The sequence below is a fragment of the Phacochoerus africanus genome, chromosome 6 (assembly GCF_016906955.1).
Source record: "Phacochoerus africanus isolate WHEZ1 chromosome 6, ROS_Pafr_v1, whole genome shotgun sequence".
NCBI lineage: Eukaryota > Metazoa > Chordata > Mammalia > Artiodactyla > Suidae > Phacochoerus > Phacochoerus africanus.
Window position 1 is genome coordinate 8,474,065 of NC_062549.1, and position 14,124 is coordinate 8,488,188.

Consider the following 14,124-nt stretch of genomic DNA (forward strand, 5'->3'; position numbering starts at 1 on the left):
TCGAAAAGATAGCTTACAGCATGCTGCAATGACATGGTATTTCTTCTACGTTCCAGGCCATTCTCATGTCAACACTATGGCTACACTTAAAAACTTAGGACATGTGTGTCTTCAGATCCCCTAAGATCTGTTTTTCAACTCTCCCTCTTTCCCTGCATGTGCGTCAGTGTTTATAATGAGGTGTCATTTTGTATAAGGAGAAAGCTGAAATACATTATTTTATTTGATCCTTAAAATAATTCTGTAAGTAAAAGCCAGTAACAGTGCTTTCGTTTCACTGCTAAGCCAACCAAGTGCAAGGACTTAGCTACAGTAAACAGGATCAGAAAGTCAGTCTGAATTTGAACCTGCCCCTTGTGTCTTTGAATCCACTCACACTGTCTCAAATAAAATTTCACCTCTGAACTTTCTCTTTCCCCAAACACATTCCTGTATCAACAACCTGTATCTAATTTCATTCTTGTGGCATTAACTGCATTCAAGAGATTATAAGCTAAGGTGCTCAGGTTTGGGTTACAGAGGCTGTGGTGGAAAATATAACGGAGAGAAGATAGAAAACGGTCTTCTAAGAGGCGTGTAAATTAAAAGACTGTTGCAGAACAAATTGAACGAAATGTTTTATGGAAAACTATACTTTTTGTTACAAATTACAGCAACCCACACCTCTCAGTAGGAGTTAGGTTTAGTCGGTATAGCAGAGGTCCGCATACTAAAAACCACACTGAAGATGTGCTGCCTCTTCCTGGCTTCTCGGGGCCTGCATTCATTAGTACTGATAAATAATCAAACCACTGGTGTTTTCTGATGTAGCTGTAAAAGTAATCTGAAAGCAAAAGTAATAAATCGCTACTTAAAAATGTGGAGTATATTTTCAAGAATGAAATCTCTTTCTGAACTTTAAAGAACATGTGATATGGTTTGCTCAAGGAATAATAATGTGCTTTTCCAAAGAAAAATAGGTTGAGTCTTCCGAGTAAATCAAATACCCCAAACCTAAATGTGGGAGCTTAACTTCAGTTTATTTCTGACCACTAAGTTTAGAGTTTATCCTTTTATTTCAAAGGCATGCACTAAAAATTATTATCCCTTTTTTATATAGGAGAAACCTTCTACATATAAGACAAACTGGCACTCAGGTGATCCACTATCTTAACTTTCTACTTATACTTCTCCTTATGGAATCATTTTTTGTTTTGTTTTGTTTTGTTTGATTTTTTAGGGCTGCACACTTGGCATTTGGAAGTTCCCAGGCCAGAGATTGAATAGAAGATACAGCTGCTAGAATAAGCCACAGAAACAGCAATGAAGGATCTGAGCCGTGTCTGTGACCTACACCACAGCTCACGGCAACACTGGATCCTTAACCTACTGAACAAGGATGGGGACTGAACCCTCATCCTCATGGATGCTAGTTGGGTTCATTACCGCTGAGCCACAACAGGAACCCCCCTTCACTTCTCTTTAAAAGCTAATGTAGGAGTTCCCGTCGTGGCGCAGTGGTTAACGAATCCGACTAAGAACCATGAGGTTGTGGGTTCGGTCCCTGGCCTTGCTCAGTGGGTTAAAGGATCTGGCGTTGCCGTGAGCTGTGGTGCAGACGCGGCTCGGATCCCACGTTGCTGTGGCTCTGGCGTAGGCTGGTGGCTACAGCTCCAATTGGACCCCTAGCCTGGGAACCTCCATATGCCGCAGGAGCGGCCCAAGAAATGGCAAAAAAACAAACAAACAAAAAAATAAAATAAATAAAAAAAGTAAAATAAAATAAAATAAAAGCTAATGTAGCAACATGTGATAAAAATTATTTTCTTAATAACCCATATACTGCTTATCAAATGTCTTGCGTGCAGAGAATAAGTAACATTTGCATTCCTGCTTGTCCCTCCCTGCCCAATGCCTATAATACTTTTCCAACTGAATAACTGTGGAAGACTGAGTATTCACTATAGATGCAACTTGAAGAGAAAATGAAAGAAAGTAGGGAGGGAGAGATGAAAGAGAGAAGAGAATTAGTTTAGAACATTCTCAGTGATTAACTATTTTGCCCTCATATCAAAGTTTCAACACTTAAATAATCCTTCTACATTTTTACCTGATATTAAAGAAAAAATCTGTGGGATTTATACGGAATACAGAAAGGCCCTTAACAAATAAAATGATATAGAGAATAAAGCTTATCTCATTTAGAAATAAAATCTGTTAAGAGCACTATGTCTCACAGAACTTTTGTGACCCACACAGAATTCAATAAATCTTAGTAATTAATTACTCGTCCCTATGTAAAGTACTTTTAACTCCTAAATTAAAAGGTCAGCCAAGCCTACAGTTCTTGAGACTAACATTAATAAAGTCACAACAAGAAAACTATTTCTTTCAATTGCCTAGAATATGTATATACAATACTCTTATTTTTTTAAGTTAAAATCCACTGTAGTAGAATGCTAAAATCTTCATAGAAATAAGCACAAAAAAATCAAACTGACGGCATGTTTCGGTGATTATCATATGTGATTATTTTGGCTAATGTTTACTCACTTTAAAGAGACCGTTATTACTGGAGTCATTAAAATTAAATCTAAACGTCATAAATGAGTACATCTGCATGTTATCACTCTTTCTAAGCCCTTAGGAATTTTTTTGATGAGAAGCATAAGACAACAAAAAAATTAAGTTGCAACTTTCATGTGTTCACTGAATTTCCAAATACTCTAAAAGCAAATTCAGACTAGATTTTTTAAATAGTTCTTTTTTATCCTCTTTCTCTTTTAATTACTGGATCATTGATTTAACAGCTATTGAATTAAGAAACACTTCACCACTAAAAGTGAATTTCTTACTAACACCAAAGTTTTTTGGATTGTTTTTGTTTTGTTTTGTTTTTAATGGCCACACCCACAACATAAAGAAGTTCCAGGGCCAGGAATGGAATCCTCACCACGGCAGTGACAAAGTGACAGCAGTGACAAAGCCAGATCCTTAACACACTGAGCTACCAGGGAACTCCTAACACCAAAGTTAATATGTCAATATCCCTGAAGGTCATTGGGAGAACTAATAAATAATAAACTACATGCTTCTCTAACACTGGAAGTTAGTTCAATTGCAACTTTGTCAGTTTGGAAGATTAAGAAAAGAATATGGCTTAACAAGTAATTCAAAGAGCTGGTAACTTTAAAAAAAAAAAAAGAAAAAATATGTATATATAAGATTAAGATCACAGAAGGAAGAAGTAGCATTTCTCATGTTCTTGCATCATGAAGAGATTCAATAGTAGGTGCCTTCAGAGTAAAAGACAAACCAGAACCAGGGAGAGCCAAATTACAAGCCAACCCAGCATCTTTTGTTGTAAGGTCTAATGCAGTGGTTCTCAATTAGGACTGCATCTGCTCCCCCGCCCCCATGAACATTTGGCAACATCTGCAGACACTTTACCTTCATAACAAGGAGGGATGCTACTGCCTGGTTCCCAGGTGCTTCCCAAGCGCCTCCTGAGAACACTGAGTGTGCACTCCACCTGATGAGAGCAACAATTACGTCCCCCAAAAAGAAGTGCTCACTGAGATGCAGCTTGGAGGCATGAGGTCAAATCACTGTGCCTTCCTAGCTCAAAGTGCAATTTCAAACTGTCCCAAGCAGAGCCCATTAGGCTGGGGGTGTGGGTGACAGAATGTGCAGTTCTAACACTGGAGGCTGAGAGACAAAAACCCCAGGCTGGTCTAAAGTTAAATACCATGACTATACAAGATTTCTCTGTACGCCATTGCCAACTCAGGTAGGTGACGTAACACAAAATCAAAGACAAATCTACAAAGTGCCCATTACTTTTTTGTTTGTTTTTGGGTGTTTTTTTTTTTTTTTTTTGGCTACACCAGTGGCATGAGTAAGTTCCCAGGCCAGGGATTGAACCTGTACCACAGCAGTGACCTGAGCCACTGCAATGACAGCACCAGATCCTTAACCTCCTGAGCACCAGGGAACTCCTGCCCATTGTATTTTTAAGGGAGTTGCAGTAAAGGGAAAATGTCAGAAACTCTCTGGTAGAGCTGCCAGGCCGTTAGACACCCCCCCCCCCCATCCAAATAAACAGGCTTCAAGAGGAGCTGGGGCCAAAACCCTCCCAGGGAAGGAGCCTCTCCATGCCCTCTCAGAGCAGGGGGCTGAGAATGGTATACAGAGACATCCACCCAGAAAGTAGAACTGCAAGCCAGCTACGCAGAACAAGGAAGGCAGGCCCTAGGATAGAGAGGGAATCCTCCTTATTCCTACACAGCCCAGGGACCTCTGTCTGTTATTTCCCCCTCTCTCCTTTCCAGATCGCCAATTTCTCTTCCACTGCGGTATGGAGGGGTATGCTGGGGGTGTCTGAATTCACCGCTTAGCGAAGATGGCCCGTATAGGAGAAGAAATAAAAGAAGGCCTGAAAGGATTACTCACTTAAAGCTGGAAGTAGTAACAACCTGTCTTTAGGATGGTGCTCCGGGGAAGGAGACGATAAATGGGGTTTTGGTTTTAGATGCTAACCGTCAACACACGCTATGGTTTGAAAGACCACCTCTGACACAGGCCAAGAAAAGGGGTTTATATCGAACTTTATCCACAACTTGGGAACGTGGTTATCTGGATTAATCCTCTCCCTCCCACTACCAAAAGAGAGTTCATATTAAGTACACACAAGTACTGATACCTGTGAAAATCTGTTGAAGAGCAGGAAAGCTAAAATACAATGTATATGTTTATTCGAAATCTGAACACTTTTAATGTTTCCGCCACTGTCAGGAGAAGAGCAATTAGCCAACCCACTGAGACAGCAGACACTGTGCGTTAAGGCAAGAGCTCCTTATCTTCCATACCATTTTTGTAAGTAGTCCAGTGCCTCCAAACGAGCACCAATCTCAAAAGTGATTCCAGGACGATTTGGGGGCTTTTTACTCATCTTGAGATCCTATTCTTCAGGATTCTCTTTTCACTACCTCAAGAGAAAAAAAAAAAAAAGTTAGACTCTGATGCATAAAAGGCATAAGGAATTAAACAGAATTAAAAAAAATTACATGAGAGGTTAAAATAACTGCGCAGTTTTTTGGAAATTTGAATGATGATTATAACTATCTCTAGGTAAAGTATGGAACAACTTACAATCTTAATACTGAATTAAGAAAAAGCATATTAGAAAGATAACTATTTTAAAAGAATGAATAGATGGGGTTAAAATTAGCTAATGGCTAAAACGCTTTAAATTTTAACTTGAAAACGCCCAAGAAAATTCTCCATGATAATGGGTGAAAATGTTGTTTCCATCTTTGAAAAGTCATGACAACTGAGTGTTCTGGAATATGACTACTGAAATTCTTAGAAAAAGTTAACCAAGTTTTTCAACAAATATTTATTTAAGGGCTTGTAATACAAAACACTTAATAAGACACTAAAGAGTACAAAGATGGAAGAAGCAGTAGACCCTCCTCCTCTAGTGATGATTTTAATAATTCCTCTTGTGATTAGGGTTTATCATTACCTGTGATCTCCCATATTGGTAGCATATGATTCAACGATTTTAATTTAACATATAAAGTTGCAAAGGAAATTCCCTTCTAATTCTTCACATTCAATAACCAACAAGGATACGGATTTTTTTAGCTCTGAGAATTTATTTCCACTATATTTCAATATAAACAATGCTCACGCTGTCAGTAAAAGGGCTGTACGTTTAAACAAACAAGAAACTACAAAGGAATACTTATTCCTTCCTAGACCACGGACATGTGGAATATCCACTATCCTTTTGGCCAGTGGCTGCCCAGCATATCTGAGGGAGCCTCTTTTTCACTAACCAGCACCTGAAACATATGAATGCGTTATAAGCTAGCCATCAAAATATAACACCCAGTCAGGAAAGCAAACCTACTGTTACTGGGGGAGAGGAAAAATCCCTAAAACCTTTTTGATATTTAGAATTACTAAGACTATGCTCCCTCTCAGTTTTAAAAAGAAAACACACAACTGCGTCGTGTTTTTTCAGGGGTTTAAAAGCGACAAACACCAACAGCAAATATAAAAACCAAAACTGCCTTTTCCTCTTTCAAAGAATCTGACAGACGAAGGAAAATAAGTGCAAAATACATGCCAAATACAATCCCAATACATGCCATAAAAACATGTTAAGATCAAACTTAAACACTCATGGGGAGGTGGGGAGGAGGGCGGGGGAAGCTATGCTCCTGCCTGCCTTGGCAGCAGCAAAAACCAGTGCATTAAAGTTAACAGTAAGCTCAGCCAGAGGGCATCTGGTGTAAAAGAAACAATAGTATGAATATTTTTATTAGCGGTCTGACCAGTGTGCAACATACAAGGCAGTTACTTAAATGTTTGTGTAGAAATCTAATCCATTTTTTCTGTTGTTCTTCACAGAAAGAACTTAGTAAGGGGTAATCTACCAGTTACACGAACATTTTCTAGGATCAAATATAGAACCCATAGAAGTGACAAGAGTTAAGGCATATAACCGCCGCAGTGATACTTTGGGATGAGGCACCAGAACAGGCAAGATTTCCTTTTTCTTGGCTGGAGAGGGGAGGATGGGGAGGGATTTGAATTAAGAAAAAGTAAGATAAAGTAAGAGAGTCTGTTGGGGACAGCCTTGAAGCAAAAACAGAAAAGGGGACATAGGAAAGGGGAGAGAAATAAAATCGGGAAGGAAAGCGAACCAGAAAGCAAAAATATGTCAGGGTGGTGAAACTTGCGGACATGACAAACGAGAGGAAAGAGAAAATTAGCAGGAAGATACAACGCTGGGAAAGTAAAACGTTGGTCAAAGAACAGCCGCGAGGCCAAATAAAGGGGGGGAGGTGATCGGGGTGGGAGGGGGTTGGCCAGAAATAGACCAGAAAGGCTCAGACCCGGCCCGCAAGCGGGGAGCAGGAGAAGCCTCCAGGTTTGACAGCCCTCCGGCCCTCCGAAGAGGGGAAGGAAGGGAGGGGTAGAGGGAGCGGCAGAGCCCAGACAATAGGGGCGGCGAGTTAAGGGGAGGGATGAGGGAGGGGAGCGGGCCCAAGAAAGACACCAGCGCGGAGGTGTCCCTGGCGGCCGGGAGGGAGCCAAGCGGCAGCCAGGCCCTGCCGCCGCCGCCGCCGCCTCTTACCGACTCGGCCTCCTCTTTGCACAGTTGCCGGGCCGTCCGGGGCCGAGCCGGGGCGCAAACAGGACGGCCAGCCCGGGCCTCCGCCTCCGCCCGGGCAGCGGTCGGGGAGCGAGCAGGAGCGGGGCGCGCTGGGACCGCAGCGCTGGGTCGGGCCCGAGGTCGCGCGGGAGGGAGCAGGTCCGAGCCCTTCAAGCCCACTCGGTATCCACTGCCATCGCCTCCTCCGCCGCCGCCGCCGGCCAGCCCTGACGCGACGCCGGGCCCCGGCGACGTCAGCCGCCCGCGACGCGCCGGAAGCGGGCCTGGCCGGGTCACGTGACGCGCGAGGGTTGGGCCGGGGCGGGGCGGCCGATTGGAGGGCCGCCCTGGGAGGCGGGGCTATGCGGCAGTTGGCTGGTCGCTAGCGGGAGGAGCCCTGGTTCGCGACGGAAGGAACGCGGGCTCCGGGACCCCATTGGCAGTTGTGAAATCTTTTGACATTTGAGTGATGAGGTCGAAGCCCATTGAATGCTACTGTTGTTGATTTGTGAGGAACAAGGTTGTCAAAATGCCTCAATCCCAGCATTCTGGGCAAACTTTTGTAAATGCGTATTTTCTCAGCTATCCACCCCATTCCACGTTAAGAATAAAGCAAGTGGTTACTGTTACGAAATAAGGAAACTTCTACTGAATGAATACTTTGTGACAGGCACTGCGCTGTAAGCACATCACATGACAACCACAATCGCACAATTGTATTGCTCTGTAGTCTAGGAGATCCTTAGAACACAAAAGGCAAATATTCCTAAGACATTCTGTGTGGGGGTGCGTGCGTGTACACATGCAGCTGAAGATCTTCGGTTAAATTGATGTGACTTTCCCAAAGACACAACTACTCTTCTTGAACACCTGTCATATCCCAAGCTCTGTACTAGGCACACTGTAGAGGAAACCAACAAGTGAACACATTTAAAACAATATTGAAATGCAGCATCTTTAATCACTCTCTTTCCATGGTGCTACTCTAGTTCTCAAGCTTTCTAAATACAACATTGCATAAAAATAACACATTTATCATGCTTTACAGAGTGGAGTTAAAATAGCATAGTATCACTCTTTAAGCTTCAATTACAGTGAGATTCAGTAATTTAAACAACCACACTCATATCCTTTTATTCAACACATTTAATCAGCACTTACTGTGTTACTAATAGCTACTGAATTAGACTTGAGCATGGCAGTATAGAAAACATAAATAAAGACAGTGTCTAGTGGACTTACGTCTTCTTAGTTTTTGGTTGCCTGGCATTTGAAATAATCAATTCCCCATGTTTGGGAAATTTCCCATCATAGTTGCAATTAATGGCAGTACTCCATATCTTTCCAGAATCTTCTGTACACACGGCAGGATAATACTTTACACCCTCCTTAGAATTATGTATGACCATCTGATTTGCTTTGGCTAATAAAATGAAATTGGAAGCAAATTTTTTATGGCCAGTTGCTAATATAAAAAGCCAGTTCTGGGAGTTCCCGTCCTGGCGCAGCGGTTAACGAATCCGACGAGGAACCATGAGGTTGCGGGTTGGGTCCCTGCCCCTGCTCAGTGGGTTAACGATCCGGCGTTGCGGTGAGCTGTGGTGTAGGTTGCAGACGCGGCTCGGATCCCGCGTTGCTGTGGCTCTGGCGTAGGCCAGCGGCTACACCTCCGATTAGACCCCTAGCCTGGGAACCTCCATATGCCACTGAAGTGGCCCAAAAAAATAGCAAAAAGACAAAAAAAAATAAAAATAAAAATAAAAAGCCAGTTCTCCCAGCTTTCTTTCTCTGGCAAAGCAAAAGGCAATTTTTGACATGGTGGCTGCTCTAACAACCCATGTTCTAAATGGATTATGATGATGCTGATGCTAAGCCACAAGTGATGTGTAGTATAAGGAAAAAAGTCAATATTTGTTGGTTTGAGATAATGAAATTGTTTGTTGCACAGAATAACCTAATGCAAACTGACATATACTTCCACCTTATGAGTCTTGGGGCAAAGTGAACCTCACACTAAATAGGGTGAAAATGTAGAAAACAAAAATCATGATCCCAGTTTCCCTTGCAGATAAAGTTCTGTTCTCAGATACACCAGTTGGACCCTTTCACTGAGAACTGTGTCTTAGAAGCTGCTAGTGATATTCAGAATAAGGAACATTTTCTCCAGCAACAGTGGAACTACCAGTAATCAAATTTCTTCCTTTCAGCCCAGAGCTAACTCACTGAACCCTGGCAAAACCCCTGCTGACGCACAGCCAGTAATACCACACTGAAAATTTGAGGTTGTTTGTAATATAAATAAAATACATATGCTATGGGTAGCACAGATTCCATCCTCTCTCTGCAGTTTGATGACAGTCCACCAATCTACCCCGAACGGATGATTCTTGCATCTTAAATGGGATTTAACAAGGGACCCCTCTGATAATGTAACTTAAAAGAAAATAAATGGAAATCAGGTCTAATGTAAATGATTCCTGGTTTGAGTGGATTGTGGAGGTGAGTGTACTCAATGGAGCTTATACCATCCCGAAGAGAGCATTTTGGGAATGGGGGAGGTGTATTTTTAGCTGTCACTTGATTGGGAGAAGGCACTGGGGAGGGACCAGGGCTGTTAGACATCTTGAAATGCAAAATGCAATCCCATACCTTGAAGAATTGCCCCAGGTCATACATCTCTTTTGAATGTCCCTCCAAACATTCATGTAGGTTAAAACCTGTTTGTAATTTTATGAGCCTAGAACTCAGTATAAAGCACAAAGTATTTTTTCAAGGTTTCAACATACACTCAATTTTTGAGGAATGGAGCCACTATATAATGTGAGGGAATATTATCCTCTTTGTTAAATATTAGCAAGGGTTTATCACATTTTAAAAAAATCATATCACCAGTGACAAAGCTACTTATAGTATTTGAGGCATCTATGTCTCTCAGCATTTTATAGTTGTTACATTCAGAATAAAACTGAATTTCCATTCAAGCACTTAACTACTTCACTGTGGCTCTTTATGAGTCATGGCTGAACACTTACAAACTCATATCTAGATTTTTTTTTAACCTCTTTTTTGGGAGGGGCACATGTGCGGCATATGAAAGTTCCCAGGCTAGGGATTGAGTCGGTGCTAGGATCTGAGCCGGAGCTAGGATCTGAGCTGTGTCTGTGACCTACACCACAGCTCATGGCAATGCCGGATCCTTAACCCACTGAACAAGGCCAGGGATCAAACCTGCATCCTCCTGGTTACTTGTCGGGTTTGTTACTGCTGAGCCAGAATAGGAACACCTAGATTGTTTTCATTATGAATTATTTTCATAAACTTATTCTTATCATTATGAAATTGGATTGATTTTTTTAAAGAAAATATGTGAAGCTTGATTGTCCCATCTATGGATTTAATTTCGGGAAATACTAAGGTTGTTCCATAGTACCAACTCTAAAGGAGACACTAACTCTGAACTAGCGCTGCTTTGGACCCTATGAAGTTAGAATCAGGGCAGAGACACAAGATATAGAAAAGGAAGCCTAGAGATGACTTCCCAGCCATACAGTGAAGCTATGCATCCCTATGTCCCCTCCTCCTCCCCACCCCACACAACCATTATCCAGATGGTTAATGTTAGCCATCAGTCACTTCATCTCCAAATTTAGGAAGAAAGAACTCACAGCTGTGTTTTCGTGGAACCAAACAAGCAGTGGGCAAATTATCTTGAAACAAGGGTCCTTAGGCAGAAATCACTGAACTAAATTCCTCCGACATTAAAAATATGAATATGGAAACATAATATCTCCTGGAATATTTAACAACTGTATATACCTATTTTAAGGGAAGACGAAGTCACTACTAAATACTATGTATTCCTTTTTTAAAAATTGTGTTGGAATATAGTTGACATATGATATGGTGTTAGTTTCAGGTATATAGCAAAGTGAATCAATTATACACATATCCAGTCCTTTTCAGATTCTTTTCCCATGTAGGTTATTACACAGTATTAAGTAGATTTCCCTGTGCTATACAGTAGCTCCTGTGACTTATCTATTTTATATATAATAGTGTGTATATATTAATTCCAACCTAATTTATTCTCCCCCTCTACAACTTTTCCCCTTTGGTAACCATAAGTTTGGTTTTGAAATCCTCAAGTCTGTTTCCGTTTTGTAAATAAGTTCTTTTGTATCATTTTTATTAGATTCCACATAATAGTCATTGCATATAAAACCCAAGAAAGCTATCTTGTGTGTGCGTTGCTTCAGTATATAAAATTAGTGTCAGTGAAGAAAATCAAAGCAATTCAAGAAATTTCCTTGTTAAGTCGACTAGTTTCGTAGAAACCTAATTACTGAAATTTACACCCTTGGCATATCTATTCCGGGTGCTTAAAAATCTTTGAAAATGGCGCAACGTCAAGTCCTTCATCTGCCAAAGAAATTAGTTCTCTGGTCTCTCTGTCACCATATCCTTTTATCAACTGACCAGAAGAGATAGTTGTCCCAGATAGTTGTTCTCTGGCAGTTGGGCCCCTAGGCCAGGTACGAACCCGACAGGAAGATACCATTTCTCCCATATGCCCACCCACAGCATTCCGCTCACATTCCTAATGCATGTACCCTTGCGATTTCTGGGTTCACAGGCTGCATTCATAGAATGCGTCAATTCTAAGGAGGAGGATGTTCTAGAAAACTTTATTTTTTACTGAAAGTTCATATGCCATTTAGACGCTAACTGGGTTTTTGAGATTTTTAAGAATGTTAGACATGGCAGTAATGATTTCCATCTGCTAGTAAAGGTCATAAAAGAGAAATTGTGGGTGTGTGTGGCTGTGTGTGGGTGTCTCAGCAAAATCTTGGAAATGCAGTAAGAGGCATGAGTGACAACTCCTTTTTGTGTAGATTGCCCTGAAGCAATGGAGTGGCCATAAAATTGGTCATCCAAACCTGAATGCCTTTGGGGTGTGTGGGTGAAGGCTTTCGTGTGGCCTGTGAAAGTCCTGGCCCAGGGATCAAACCCATGCCACAGTAGTGACAACGCTGAACCCTCAACCATCGGGCCACCAGGGAACTCCTGAACCTGGACACTTTTAAGAGTGGAAAGAAGTGCTATTAATAATTACACCCATACAATAGGCAAATCCCTGGGCAGTCCTGGACAAACCGAGGTGTATGATCATGCTACCGAGGCAGGGAAAAAAATAATAAAGAGAAATAAGGTAAAGATTTTCTAAATGCAAAACCATTGAGTGTAAAATCAACTCCCGATTCCTCAGTAGATTTTCTCAGTGACACCAGAAGGAAGGGTAGGCTCTTTACTTTCAGCTACGATGTTGATGCTTTGAAACTCCCCCGATGCTGGTTATTGTTGTTTACTGTTATTAATTATATCGAACAATATTAGCGTTTCTCAAGCATCAGTCCATCAGTCATCTACATTAGACCCACCCATGCTATTTGTTAAAATGCAAGTTCCTGGGCCCTAACCTGTATCTTGGGCTTGGAGACTAGAAATCTGCATTTTTAAAAGCCCTCCTAAATGATCTTATGCACCCAGAAGTTTCAGACCTGCAGTGTTACAAGTCTTGTGTTTGCGTGGGACGGAAATTCAGTGCAAACAGGCTTAAGTATAAATAGAACTTATGTATGTGGAATTAAAAAGGGATAAAGGGAGTTCCCTTTGTGGCTCCGTGGGTTAAGAACCTGACTAGTATCCATGACGATGCAGGTTCCATCCCTGGCCTCGATCAGTGAGTTAAAGATCTGGTGTTGCCACAAGCTGTGGTGTAGGTCACAGATATGGCTTGTATCTGGTGTGGCTGTGGTGTAGGTCACAGATATGGCTTGGATCTGGTGTGGCTGTGGTGTAGGCTGGCAGCTGCAGCTCGATAAGACCCCTAGCCTGGGAACTTCCATATGCCATGGGTGAGGCCATAAAAAGCAAAAGGAGGGGGGGTGAGGGATAAGGGATATTTTGCCTCCTGGGGCAGTTTGATTCTGGGATTAGATGATAACATCTTTCACTCCCCTTCCTATGAGGTGGCTTGATTTTGGGGTTTCACATCCAGGCCCAAGCTTCAGACTTGTCATTGCGACATCTTACGGACATAAAAACGGGTCCTAGGAGTCATTCTCTTGTTAGCCTAAATGAAGTCAGCCGCCCGAGTCTGACCAATAAGAAATAGCATTCTACTACCAATTCTTTCCCACGAGCATTTATTGAACATTTGACATGTGGCAAATTCTGTGCTAGGCCCAAAGAACAAAGGATGAATAAGCCGAATTCCTGATCATAAGGTGCTGAACAGTGCAGCGGGGGAGAGGTACACACTCACAGCTGATCCTCCTCCAGGGCAAGTGTCCACCAGCAGGAATACGCAAGGTCAGAACATGTGCTTTAAACTGGTCACTTGCAATCTGCGTGTCTGTCCTCTTGGTCGGGACCAGAGAACATTACCGTCCTCTCCAAGGTAACTGCCTGACATCAGATGAAAGAGTTCTACGGCGGGGGGGGGGGGGGGGGGGGGGGGGGGCCTGGGCAGAGAAGAGAACTTGTCTGCACAGGCTCCAGCGCGTTGCCGTTGCCGCAGTAAGGAAACCCTGAAGCAACCCAGCCTTGTGGTCAGGTGTTGGATTACCTCCTCTTTTGTATTTTGCCAAACATTCCACGGAGCCAGTTCCCCAGGATGAGGGTAAACATCCTTTGATTTTCTGTATCTTCTTTCCTTTTTATTTTTTATAAGGACTCTGGGTATTATCAAGACCATTGGAGACTATAAATTTGAAGGAAATCAATCCATTCCCCCGCCTCCCCCTTTTTTTTTCTTTTTACCAACACAACAGCATATGGAAGTTCCAAGGCCAGGGGATTGAACTTGCATCCTCACAGAGACAATGTCAGGTCCTTAACCCCCTGAGCCACCACAGGAGCGCCTCCATTCACTTACTTCATGCTCAGTGGAAATGAACCCAACTAGTACCATGAGG

The 14,124-nt window shown here is 42.2% G+C and overlaps 1 protein-coding gene across 2 annotated transcripts in view; it reads right to left on the reverse strand.

Annotated features, from left to right (window-relative positions):
• PHF20L1 (PHD finger protein 20 like 1) overlaps positions 1-7,399 on the reverse strand; it is a 72,620-nt gene extending 65,221 nt beyond the window's left edge. The window contains exons 1-2 of one of the 2 annotated variants that reach the window (XM_047783222.1): positions 7,130-7,399; positions 4,848-4,967 (exon numbers count right to left, since the gene is read on the reverse strand). In XM_047783222.1, the coding sequence (XP_047639178.1) occupies positions 4,848-4,930 (83 nt within the window). In that variant the 5' untranslated portion in view covers positions 4,931-4,967; positions 7,130-7,399. The remainder of the gene's footprint in view (positions 1-4,847; positions 4,968-7,129) is intronic. The other variant, XM_047783221.1, reaches the window with a different exon arrangement.
• Positions 7,400-14,124: the final 6,725 nt, after the last annotated feature.